Source organism: Dendrobates tinctorius, unplaced genomic scaffold (assembly GCF_039654945.1).
Source record: "Dendrobates tinctorius isolate UK_male_01 unplaced genomic scaffold, ASM3965494v1 ptg000380l, whole genome shotgun sequence".
In the NCBI taxonomy this organism is placed as follows: domain Eukaryota; kingdom Metazoa; phylum Chordata; class Amphibia; order Anura; family Dendrobatidae; genus Dendrobates; species Dendrobates tinctorius.
In genome coordinates, this window is record NW_027362046.1 from 153,808 (window position 1) to 167,900 (window position 14,093).

General features: G+C 36.9%; 1 protein-coding gene across 1 annotated transcript; it reads left to right on the forward strand.

The window, feature by feature from the left end:
* Positions 1-305: 305 nt before the first annotated feature.
* Positions 306-1,883, forward strand: LOC141075933 (uncharacterized). Its single transcript, XM_073563135.1, has one exon. The coding sequence runs from the start codon at positions 439-441 to the stop codon at positions 1,744-1,746; it is 1,308 nt and encodes a 435-aa protein (XP_073419236.1). The 5' UTR covers positions 306-438; the 3' UTR covers positions 1,747-1,883.
* The last annotated feature ends 12,210 nt before the right edge of the window (positions 1,884-14,093 follow it).

The following is a 14,093-nucleotide window of genomic DNA, read 5'->3' on the forward strand; positions in this document are numbered from 1 at the left end:
ACACTGCACTTTCTTCACTGTCAGAACATAAAAGTGCATAAGCCTCCTCTGCACTATAAAACTGACGGGCCATTTTAACCATTTAACCCTAACAGTAACCCTAACTTTAGTCTGACTTTAGCCTAACAGTCACCCTAACAATAACCCTTACTTTAGCCTAACAGTAACCCTAACTATTGTATTAACTGTAACCTGCCTTATCTGTTTTTCCATTGACAGATGAAGTGAATGCCATTACTCCAGATATATCATCATCCATTCACAGCAAAGATCTGTCATCTGATCCTATGAAACAGGTCCCATCTTCTGATTCATTATTGACTACTAAGGAAAATCAAAGTCACAAAAGAGGCATTAAAACACAAACTGCTCCTAAAGCAAAGAAGTCATATTCATGTTCACAATGTGGGAAATGTTTTAACCACAAAGGGAATCTTGATGCACACCAAAAAAACCCACACAGGAGAGAAGCCTTTTTCATGTTCAGAATGTGGGAAAAGTTTTATAAATACATCAAATCTTATTGCACATCAGAGAACTCACACAGGGGAGAAGCCTTTTTCCTGTTCAGAATGTGGGAAATGTTTTAACAATAAATCACATTGTGTTGAACACCAGAGAATCCACACAGGAGAGAAGCCTTTTTCATGTTTAGAATGTGGGAAATGTTTTGGACAGAAATCATGTTTTCTTTCCCACAAGAGAACTCACACAGGGGAGAAGCCTTTTTCATGTTCAGAATGTGGGAAATATTTTGCACACAAAGCACATTTTGTTGCCCACCAGAGAACTCACACAGGGGAGAAACCTTTTTCATGTTCAGAATGTGGGAAATGTTTTACTCAGAATTCAAGTCTTGTTACACATCAGAGAATTCACAGAGAAGAGAAGCCATATTCATGTTCAGAATGTGGGAAATGTTTTAACCGGAAATCACAATTGGTTGATCACCATAGAACTCACACAGGTGAGAAGCCTTTTTCCTGTTCAGAATGTGGGAAATGTTTTAACCACAAAGGGACTCTTATTATTCACCATAGAACTCACTCAGGGGAGAAGCCTTTTTCCTGTTCAGAATGTGGGAAATGTTTTAAGCACAAAGGGACTCTTATTATTCACCATAGATCTCACACAGGGGAGAAGCCTTTTTCCTGTTCAGAATGTGGGAAATGTTTTAACCAGAAATGGCATCTTGATGAACACCAAAGAACTCACAAAGGAGACAAGCCTTTTTCATGTTTAGAATGTGGGAAATGTTTTACTCAGAATTCAACTCTAGTTACACATCAGAGAATTCACACAGCAGAGAAGCCATATTCATGTTCAGAATGTGGGAAATGTTTTAACCGGAAATCACATTTGGTTGAACACCATAGAACTCATACAGGGGAGAAGCCTTTTTCCTGTTCAGAATGTGGGAAATGTTTTACTCAGAATTCAACTCTTATTGCACATCAGAGAATTCACACAGCAGAGAAGCCATATTCATGTTCAGAATGTGGGAAATGTTTTAACCGGAAATCACATTTGGTTGAACACCATAGAACTCATACAGGGGAGAAGCCTTTTTCCTGTTCAGAATGTGGGAAATGTTTTACTCAGAATTCAACTCTTATTGCACATCAGAGAATTCACACAGCAGAGAAGCCATATTCATGTTCAGAATGTGGGAAATGTTTTAACCGAAAATCACAATTGGTTAATCACCATGGAACTCACACAGGAGAGAAGCCTTTTTCCTGCTAATGTGGGAAATATTTTAACCGGAAAGCGCTTCTTGTTAGACATCAGAGCAGTCACACAGAGGAGAAACCTTTTTCATTTTCTTAATGTGGGAAATGTTTTTCTTGGAAGTCAACTGTTAATAAACATCAGAGATGTCACATAGGGGAGAAGCCTTTTTTGTGTTCATAATGTTGGAATAGTTTTAGCCAAAATTGAATCTTCTTAAATGGGTTGTCTCTTGTCATTCCTCATGTTTGCTGACAAAAGGATAAAACTAAGTTTTATTAATTCCAAGTATAAAACTATACCCATAATTCATCCCCTGAAGGTTAGTCAATAGGTGACTAAAAGAAAAAACATGTACCCCACAGTTCAGTACAGTACATAGGGTGAGGTGATGTATACACACTCACTCTCCAAGACTCTCATTTCTATGGGTTTCGTCGTCCTCACCAAAGGCGACTCATCAGGAGACTATTTAATATTGACCTATATTCAAGTGAGACTAGACAAAAAACTAAAATCATGAATCATGTTATCCGAAACAGTCAGAAAACTAGCCCCATATTGGCAGATCCCAGACCTCACACTATACTTTGTAAGTTTATAAGCCCCTCCAGTGTCAGGAATAGATAGTATGTGACAATACAGTATAATTCTTGTGTTTTTCTCCTATAGGGACTGCCCTAGTTTGGTAATGTAACTGCTGTTAATTAGTAGTGCAGACAAATTATCCTAGACTAAACTCAGTCTTCAGACGGCCCAATACGTACCACTCAGGGAAAACTTACCTGCTCCAAAGATCATTAGCAGCTTCTAACTAATGGCCATGCTGCAGTCTGTCAGGGAATGAGTGCAATATCGTTATACAGACTAGGGATATGTGCAGTCATAATGTCTGGGAGATCTGTGCCATTATTTAGTATGAATATGGAAATTATCTCTGAAAGGTAAGTGTTCCCTGAGCGGTATATACTGTATTTTCACATACTATCTATTCCTGACTCTGGAGGGGCTTATAAACTTACACAGTATATAGTCTGAGGTCTGGGATCTGCCAATATGGGGCTAGTTTTCTGACTGTTTCGGATAACATGATACATGATTTTAGGGTTTTCTTCATCTAGTCCCGCTTGAATATAGTTCAATATCAAATAGTCTCCTGATGAATGAATGAATCCAATGAATATTCATTTCTGTTATGTAGCGGCACACGTGACCGCTGGCAGCAGCAGGAAGCCAGTGGCTGACACTGCGCGCTACTGAAGAACAATGAATACTCACCGCTATCTCTGATGAACAGTCCCGGTGAGCACTCCGGCAGCTGTGCAAATAACGCTATAACAACGCATTCCCATGCAATCCTATGGGAGTCCGCAATTGCTGTGCCCATGCCTTGGATTTTTTCGCTGTGGAATCGCATTGCGGTAAAATCCGCACCATGTCCATTAATTTTGCGGAATCTCGGCGATTCCGCTGCTATAGGATTGCATTGAAAAGCGCACTTTACACATGTGGCTATGCCCACTATACGTAAAGTGAGTGCTTCATGTGCGGATGGTACCCAGGGTCTGGAGGAGACTTTCCTCCATGCCCTGTGTACCATATTCCTGTAAAAAAAAAATAGAATTAAAATAAAAAAAAATGGTTATATTTACCCTCTGTCGGCCCCCGGAGTCCTCCCGGCCCTCAGCCATGCTGCCAGCAACTCCTGTTCCCAGGGATGCATTGCGCAAATGACCTTTGTGACGTCACGGTTGCGTGACAGCTACGTCATCAGAGGTCATTCGCGCAATGCATCCCTGGGAACGGAAGTTGCTGGCAGCGTCGCTAAGGACCGGGAGGACTTTGGGGGCCAACAGAGGGTAAGTATACACATATTTTTTTCTTATTTTTAACATTCTATCTTTTACTACTGATGCTGCATAGGCAGCATCAATAGTAAAAAGTTGGTCACACTTGTCAAGCACTATGCTTGACAAGTGGGACCAACCTGTTTATCACTTTTTCAAGCGATGCTTCAAATCGGTTGGAAAGTGCTAGCATTATGCAAGCTAAAAACGCTTGCAAAATGCTTGTGTTTTGCCGGAAAACGCTTGCAAATTCCGCATGCATTTTACCCACGGCAGGGAGTTGTGGAAATGCTGCAGACAATTTTGCAGCATTTCTGCAGCGTGGGCACATAGCCTAAAACAATTGCTGGCATCGGAGCAGGACGCTGTGAGGGAGCCCTGGGTAGGTAAGTGTAATTTTTTTTTAATATTTTCTGATGGGGCCCTGCATACTAGGATGAGATGGGGGCCCTGCATACCAGGATAAGGATGGGGGCCCTGCACACCAGGATAGGGATGGGGCTATCATACTAGCATAGGGATGAGGGCGATCATTCCTGCCAGGATAGGGATGAGTGATCCATGCATACTAGGTAAGGATGAGATGGCCATGTGTATCAGGATGGGAGTGAAGGGACCATATATACCAGGATAGGGGATATTAAGTACAGAGTTGACCACATTTTTTGCGTTAATTTTTTTCCTAATTTCCTGCTCTAAAACCTAGGTGCGTCTTATCGTCCAAAAAATACGGTATATATTTTTTTTTTCAGTGAACTCATTCCTCATGTTTGGCCTCATTAAGATAAAAACATTCATACTCCGCTGGCGTGCCGGCTCCACTTCAGCGGTGTCGAGACTCACTGTCCCGAGGCTTATGTGAGGTTCTCACATCACACGAGCCCTGCACCCAATCAGCGGCAGCTTCACTGTTCCTTCCTTCGGACGTAGGTGGGGACAGTGACGTCAGCGCTGATTGGGCACAGGGCTCACATGATGTAAAAACCTCAAAAGAGACCCAAGAACACAAGTGCCAACACCGCTGAAATGGAGCCACCATGGGAGGTTTGTGTAAGTGTTTTTATTTTTAACAGGACCAAACATGAGGAATGAGAAGGGGATGTCCAACTAGTTGTCAACCTTTTTATCAAAAATCCCACACAGGGAAAAGTCATTATTATACCGAGAGTGTGAGAAATGAATGACAGGAAAATCGTATTTTGTTGACCTTCAAAAATAACTCAGATGAGAAGAACCTATATATATTATTCACAGATTGTACAAAAACATGATGCACGCGGCGTGCGTTCAAGGATGGAATATTATATGGGAGTTTTATAGAATAAATTCAAGGTGAGAATATTATATGGGAGTTTTATAGGATAAATTCAAGGTGAGAATATTATATGGGAGTTTTATAGGATAAATTCAAGGTGAGAATATTATATGGGAGTTTTATAGGATAAATTCAAGGTGAGAATATTATATGGGAGTTTTACAGGATAAATTCAAGGTGAGAATATTATATGGGAGTTTTACAGGATAAATTCAAGGTGAGAATATTATATGGGAGTTTTATAGGATAAATTCAAGGTGAGAATATTATACGGGAGCTTTACAGGATAAATTCAAGGTGAGAATATTATATGGGAGTTTTATAGGATAAATTCAAGGTGAGAATATTATACGGGAGTTTTACAGGATAAATTCAAGGTGAGAATATTATATGGGAGTTTTACAGGATAACTTCAAGGTGAGAATATTATATGGGAGTTTTATAGGATAAATTCAAGGTGAGAATATTATATGGGAGTTTTATAGGATAAATTCAAGGTGAGAATATTATATGGGAGTTTTACAGGATAAATTCAAGGTGAGAATATTATATGGGAGTTTTATAGGATAAATTCAAGGTGAGAATATTATATGGGAGTTTTATAGGATAAATTCAAGGTGAGAATATTATATGGGAGTTTTATAGGATAAATTCAAGGTGAGAATATTATATGGGAGTTTTACAGGATAAATTCAAGGTGAGAATATTATATGGGAGTTTTATAGGATAAATTCAAGGTGAGAATATTATATGGGAGTTTTATAGGATAAATTCAAGGTGAGAATATTATATGGGAGTTTTATAGAATAAATTCAAGGTGAGAATATTATACGGGAGTTTTACAGGATAAATTCAAGGTGAGAATATTATATGGGAGTTTTATAGGATAAATTCAAGGTGAGAATATTATATGGGAGTTTTATAGGATAAATTCAAGGTGAGAATATTATATGGGAGTTTTACAGGATAAATTCAAGGTGAGAATATTATATGGGAGTTTTATAGGATAAATTCAAGGTGAGAATATTATATGGGAGTTTTATAGGATAAATTCAAGGTGAGAATATTATATGGGAGTTTTATAGAATAAATTCAAGGTGAGAATATTATATGGGAGATTTATAGGTTAAACCAAATACCAACAGAAAATAATCGACCCAAAACAAACATTTATCGGTAAAAAGAACTCTTTATTAGGTAAAGTATAAAAGAATTGCGCCATTTTCCAATACCCGTCACATCTCCATTTTTCGTGATCTTGGGTTGGGTGAGGGATTATTTTTTACGTGCCGAGCTGACGTTTTTAATGACATTTTGGTGGAGATACAATTTTTTTTGAACACCCGTTATTTAATGCAATATTGTGGCAACCTGTTAAATATTAATAATCCGTTAATTTCTTATAAGACTCAGTTCTGTAGAATGCTTTAGCTTACATGACATAGGCTATTTTTAAGCTTGGCTCATGGTAGAAAGACAGCTCCATATATGTAGAGACCACGTGCTTTAGGAGACGTATATAATTCATGGCTAACTGTAGAGGTCACTGTCTTCTTCCCTCACCATCATGAGAGACAGACGCAAGATGACATAACTCAACAGCTGGTATGTTACTTTAGTACGAAGAAGTCGAACAGAGAGACAGACGCCATTTGCCATGTGGGATCTTGGAGAGAAGAAGGATACATGTTGCTTTTGCCATTTGGGATCTCAGAGCATGATCTAATGGACAATTTCTCTTTCACCTATTTTTATTCACCTGTTTTTCTGTAATAACCTTTCTTTGATGGAAGAATCCAAATAAACCACTATATTTTTATCTGGTAACTAGTCCTGAATATTTTACAGGATATGCATTATTTTACATTGGAGAGCCAGCCAGATCTGAATTTTTGTACTTTTTTGCGGATTTCCCTCAACTTGCACACGGGGGATTGGACTTTGCTAACGTCAAATCATATGTGTAAGTTATCGGGAATTCCACTACTTACAAGAATCACATAGAACCTAGAAGTAAGAAGTACCAGATAGATTGAGAAGTACTACAAGTGCCAAAAGTACCAGACCTAAGCCAGACGTGTGAAGACAGGAACCCAGCGTTGTCCATCAAAGGAGCTGAGACATTTCAAGGTAAGATAAAATGGATGTCATTAATTGTCTTGCTAAGCAGAGTAAATTGAAATTTAAGTCTGTAGACAATTCTAATTCAGAAGTTTTATGGTTAAGTTTATATGCCGAGTGTGAACTCGAGAATCAGAGGTTAGATTCTAAGTTTTTCAATAGAGAAAGAGAGAGATTAAAAAATATTCTACAGATGGTAGATATATTTCATAGATCTGTGTCAGAGAAATCCAAAAATGATTGTGTAGAGGATAGTGATATTCCCGAGATTCACTGTAATGTGGAGAAACAGTTACAAGTAGCAGTCATTGAAGGTGACCTTGCAGACGAGGAACAAGATGGAGACGTAGGAGGAGACTTCAGAACTGACGTAGAGGACGTACAAGGGAAAGACGTACCACTAAAAATAGAAGACTCACAGGCCCAAATCCGAATTAGTGTGAGGAAGGATTTGATAAAGATATGCCAAATAATTCCTGCTTATGACAACAAAATAGATGTTTATAGAAACTCTGAGATCTTTGAAAGTTGTTCTGATAACTTTGATTTATCTAACGAGGAGAAGAATCAGTTGTTCAAAATGTGGATCCCTGTAAATTTTGCAAGGAGATTGTCTTTAAAGTTATCTGGTGAAACACATGAGAATTTAACTGATAAGGACAGATTAAAAATTCTCATTTTTTGTTCATCAAATGAAAATCATCCAGATATTGATATTCTTCAAAAATTAAGGATTGGTCGGAAGGAATGTATTTTTACGTTCATGTCCATATATGAACGTTTGTACAAAATGCTGAGTGAGAATGTCAAAACACCGTCCCTCATAAGGAGTTTTGTAAGCAAATTTTGGTTTCTAAATCCTGCATCTCGTGTTATTGCGTCACAAAAAGATTCTTTGTTTGAATGTGCGCAATTTCTAGATTTTGCCAGGAAACACGAGAATCGTGAAAGGAAAATAAATTGTGCTAATTTTGGAAAGACAGGCAGAGTAAAATCTTATCAGAAGCCTGTATTAGCAAAACCTGCTAAAATGAGTTTTCCCCAAAATCAAATCTACGAAGAAAGAAAAAGAAAATCACATGTTTGTTATAAACCATATGGAATGATGCAAAAGAACACCGAAAAGACACAAATTGAATTAAGAAAAATGATGAGTTCTGATTTTCTTTCTGTAACAAAGATGGCCGAATTTAACAGACAGAAACAGGTGGTGAGTGACATCATGGCCTGTAAACTGAATACTCTGCTCCAAGAATCTATCAGCTTTAAAATGGCAAGAACCTTTCAGGATATTTTTTGCAGAGAAATAAGTATGGGTGTAGGAATTGGCTAGAAAAAGTAATTATATATATATATTGTGTAACAGTGTTATACAATTAGTGAGTTATATGTAATTATTTTATAGAGTATAATCCTGTAGTTTTATGGTTTGTGGATATATACATAGTCATACAGTATATATAGAGTGTTTGTAGAAGTAGAAATAGTAGAACTGTATTTTTTAATGAAAATTAAAATCTACATCAGTAATAATATTTAGAATATGAATATGATATTAACCTTATTTTTTATGTTTCCTTAGAATTTTCATTTCAAAGCAGGACTTAATCGAGAAAAATTCTCTTCCAAGGATTTATGCCTTTATTTACACAGGATGTTGCAATAATTGCATGATTTTATATATCTAACCCTTAAAAGGAAATAACTAATTGCTTTTTAAAATGTTCTGGGTGTGTGTTTTTTACTGCATGGTTTGAATGACAACCTCAACAGGTGAAAATTTCAACCTTGTTCTAATAATAAGTATACCATACCAGTATACTATGTCCCTGTTCCTTAGGAAAAGAATTTTAAAGGGGGTCTTTTGCAAAGCAATGGAATTTTTTCCAGGCCTAAATGTCAAGTATAGCTATACATATATATTTATGTCATGTGTATTTGGGGAATATTCAAAGAAATATTAAGAGACTAAATTGAAATAGTTTACAATGCATTGATAATTAGGATAATTTGGGTTAAAATACGTGTATTAAACTTAATATGTGACACAGTCTGAGTGACAGTGACTGAGTGTATGAGCAGCTGCTGAGCGAGTAATGTGATACGTTTGTGAGACCTCAGGATCCTGAATGCATGAGAGAAAGAAAAAAAAAAAAACCCCAAAGCTTTTATCTTTAGGAGAAATATGCAGATCAGTTAGATTATTAGAATATTAAGATACATAATGAAATATTATCTATACAAACATACACTCACTGGCCACTTTATTAGGTACACCATGCTAGTAAGGGGTTGGACCCCCTTTTGCCTTCAGAACTGCCTCAATTCTTCGTGGCAGAGATTCAACAAGGTGCTGGAAGCATTCCTCAGAGATTTTGGACCATATTGACATGATGGCATCACACAGTTGGCGCAGATTTGTCGGCTGCACATCCCTGATGCGAATCTCCCGTTCCACCACATCCCAAAGATGCTCTATTGGATTGAGATCTGGTGACTGAGGAGGCCATTTGAGTACAGTGAACTCATTGTCATGTTCAAGAAACCAATCTGAGATGATTCGAGCTTTATGACATGGCGCATTATCCTGCTGAAAGTAGCCATCAGATGTTGGGTACATTGTGGTCATAAAGGGATGGACATGGTCAGCAACAATACTCAGGTAGGCTGTGGCGTTGCAACGATGCTCAATTGGTACCAAGGGGCCCAAAGAGTGCCAAGAAAAAATTCCCCACACCATGACACCACCACCACCAGCCTGAACCGTTGATACAAGGCAGGATGGATCCATGCTTTCATGTTGTTTACGCCAAATTCTGACCCTACCATCCGAATGTCGCAGCAGAAATCGAGACTCATCAGACCAGGCAACGTTTTTCCAATCTTCTACTGTCCAATTTCGATGAGCTTGTGCAAATTGTAGCCTCAGTTTCCTGTTCTTAGCTGAGAGGAGTGGTACCCAGTGTGGTCTTCTGCTGCTGTAGCCCATCTGCCTCAAAGTTCGACGCACTGTGCGTTCAGAGATGCTCTTCTGCCTACCTTGGTTGTAACGGGTGGCAATTTGAGTCACTGTTGCCTTTCTATCAGCTCGAACCAGTATGCCCATTCTCCTCTGACCTCTGGCATCAACAAGGCATTTCCGGCCACAGAACTGCCGCTCACTGGATTTTTTTTCTTTTTCGGACCATTCTCTGTAAACCCTAGAGATGGTTGTGCGTGAAAATCCCAGTAGATCAGCAGTTTCTGAAATACTCAGACCAGCCCTTCTGGCACCAACAATCATGCCACGTTCAAAGGCACTCAAATCACCTTTCTTCCCCATACTGATGCTCGGTTTGAACTGCAGGAGATTGTCTTGACCATGTCTACATGCCTAAATGCACTGAGTTGCCGCCATGTGATTGGCTGATTAGAAATTAAGTCTTAACACACAGTTGGACAGGTGTACCTAATAAAGTGGCCAGTGAGTGTATATTTCTATATTTCTATAGTAATTATTATTTCTTGATTTAGTTAATTGTGGATAAGTGCAATCGCACAACAAAATAGAAAATAGTTTAGGAAGAAAATCTATTCTTTCCTTATCAGCTTTAGCTCTTTTAAACAGGCACCAGCACAGAGCCTGGTATTCACCAGCTGCATCTGGGAATAGTGGACCTTCCTTCTCTGTCCAAGTGTGTTACATTTAAATTAATTTTTTCCAAAGGATAATTTTATGATATTCAAATTAATTTTGATGGTTACACATCTTCAGACAAATAATGGTATAAGCAGGTATAAATTCACATAATTTATACATTAATTATTTTTAATTTTGGTTTTGATAAATGAATTATTTCATGAAACAATATTTTTTGGTATTAAGGGAGAAATATGTTTTTTTATCCTGACTACATAATCACATTTGATTAATACTTCTTCACACATTTTAATAGGAAAAAATATTAATAAGGTACAATGGTATAAGTATTGGGTATAATAACAAGTATTATAAAGAGTCATTTCTTTACACTAAGAGGAATTATATGCAAAGTTGCATGATTTGAATATTTTGATAACACAAGTTTATGACAATTATGAAATAATCCAGATCATGGAAATATTAAGGGTATATGTTACTGAAGACATAACTATTCTGCATCAACATAAAGGCCTTATTCTTATTTTTATTTTTATTCTTATTTTTCATTATTTTTAATTCTTTCACCAATATTTAGTAAAGTAATATCTACTGAGAATATTGCTTCATTAAATATAGCAATTATATGGTTCTATTACTAAGGAAAATGTTTCACTTCTGAGTTATATGCAACAATTCTTTTATTCATTCATTCGCTCACTCATATATTCTTATTTTGGTTCATGGCTATACATTCCTACATATTATTAGTATAATAAATATATTCCTTATTAATAAAGATGAAAACACTGGTTAAATAAAACACAGCGACACCTATGGGTTGAAAAAGGTAATTACACCTATGACATAAAAATGTTCTATCACATGAAAAAAATGGATAATAATGTATTATCACTTATTATTGGTTTATTATTTCAAATATTGAAATCCATATACAGTACAAATTCTGATAATAATTATATGGATATTACTGATTGCTATGGTACGCTGTGATATTATGGGATAGGGAAATTACCAGATTTGGTATAGAATAGGGAATGAAGACTTCAAGCAAGATACTGAAATTATGTTAATAAAGACTTTTCACATTTCTAAACTTCATTGATTTTTATCAGTTGCAAGAAGAAGAATGCCGCGATCCAGAAATCCCAGAAGGTAACAAAGCTATGATTACTGAGTAATAGACTGTGTTAATTACAAGTGCAGTATCCACCACTGACAGTCACAAGTGCAGTATCCACCACCGACAGTCACAATTAAAGTGTCTAACCTGACAACCAGAGGACGATGATCCTATGATGCTGAGATGAACGGTGTTATCACGTTCTTATCAAGTTCCAGAGGTTTTCAATCACCTGAAAAGCTTCCATGAAAGCTGGTGAACAATGAAGGTAATTATCAGGAAGCTACAACCCTGACATGTCCTGTGCATTAGGACAAGGACTGGTTATGGTGCTATGTTTAGCAAGGAAGAGTCATTTTAACCCTTGCTTTGCTGACCAAAGACGCCACACCTGTTCAAAGACCAGTACCGATGGAGGATTCCAGAATATCCAAGGCGAGCCAATGTAAGCCCAGGTTTTTAAAGATAACACTGCACAGATATTAAAGCTGCATAGACTTTGTTTTTGTATTAACATTTGAAATTATGGACTTTGATTTGATACACAACACATCTATATGCTATAAGAAAACTGTATTTTTAAAAGAACCAAGAAGAAGACAGAAGACATCAAAATGAAGACCAGATGACATCAGATGATGATGACTGGACCTGAGATGCTTCAATTTAGACTTAGGGAAGTATAATTATACATATTTTATATGAATATTGTTCACGACTTACCATAACATGAATTCACATCAATTATGTCATTGAGTACTTATAACGGTAATCTAATATTATTATTATTATTATTATTATTGATATTAAATTATTTTGTCAAAGAAGAAGAAAAGAAGAAAAAAGATCGTTATATTTGAGGGTTCCAATTAATGTCTGTCTCCCTCAAAAGGGGGAATTGTTAAATATTAATAATCCGTTAATTTCTTATAAGACTCAGTTCTGTAGAATGCTTTAGCTTACATGACATAGGCTATTTTTAAGCTTGGCTCATGGTAGAAAGACAGCTCCATATATGTAGAGACCACGTGCTTTAGGAGACGTATATAATTCATGGCTAACTGTAGAGGTCACTGTCTTCTTCCCTCACCATCATGAGAGACAGACGCAAGATGACATAACTCAACAGCTGGTATGTTACTTTAGTACGAAGAAGTCGAACAGAGAGACAGACGCCATTTGCCATGTGGGATCTTGGAGAGAAGAAGGATACATGTTGCTTTTGCCATTTGGGATCTCAGAGCATGATCTAATGGACAATTTCTCTTTCACCTATTTTTATTCACCTGTTTTTCTGTAATAACCTTTCTTTGATGGAAGAATCCAAATAAACCACTATATTTTTATCTGGTAACTAGTCCTGAATATTTTACAGGATATGCATTATTTTACACAACCAGAAAAACGTAATTCTGGCGTTTTGATTTTTTTCTTGTTACGCCGTTTAGCGATCGGGTTAATTTTTTATAGTGATAGATCAAGTGATTCTGAACACGTCGATACCAAATATGTATATGTTTTCTTTTCTTTTTATTTTGAATGGGGTGAAAGGGGGGTGATTTGAACTTTTATATATTTTTTTTATATATTTTTAAAAACACTTTTTTCTTTGTTGTCATTGTAAGACATACAGCATTGTATATTAATTAACCAGACGACTATTTTTAGCAAACAAAGAATAATAGAATGTTATCTGTATGTTGGCTTTCAAATTTAAGTGTTGATTTCTGGTTGGTCAAGAAAACAGACTTTTGTTTGTGTAAGCCGGTGATATTGACTTTTATTGTGCGCTCATCCTTGATCACTAGTGATGATTGCTGATCTAATTATGCATTGTGTTATGGAGCCAGTTTGTTGGCTTCTAAAGCAGAGAGGGAAAAACTATGCAAATAGTTAAAATAATCAAGTAATGCTATAATAATCTCATCTCCATTCTTACCCTTTATGTAAATACTGAATGAGGGACACTTGTTAAGTCTAAAAATAGGTTACATACCTCTGTATAAAGAGTAAAGAGACAGAGAGAAACAGCCAGAGAGATTCTGCCAAGACATCCATACATCCTAAAAGGACCAGAGACAGGACAGCAGACATTTTACATCATGGCTACATTATGAGGGACACAGATCTATCATTCTATAGGAAACAACCTAGGGGTTTTCAGCCTGGGTTAGAAGAATACAGGTCTGCTCTATTGACCATTGATAAACCATGGATATGTTTGGAGACGGGTTGTGATCCTCAGATCAATTGGCCTTGTACCTTGTATGGACTCAATGGACTGCCATCTTCCTACACTTGTTGTCACCTCCTCTC

What these genes read in the sequence shown, in the direction of transcription:
- LOC141075933 (XM_073563135.1), top strand. Translation starts at nt 439, where the DNA reads ATGCACACCAAAAAAACCCACACAGGAGAGAAGCCTTTTTCATGTTCA.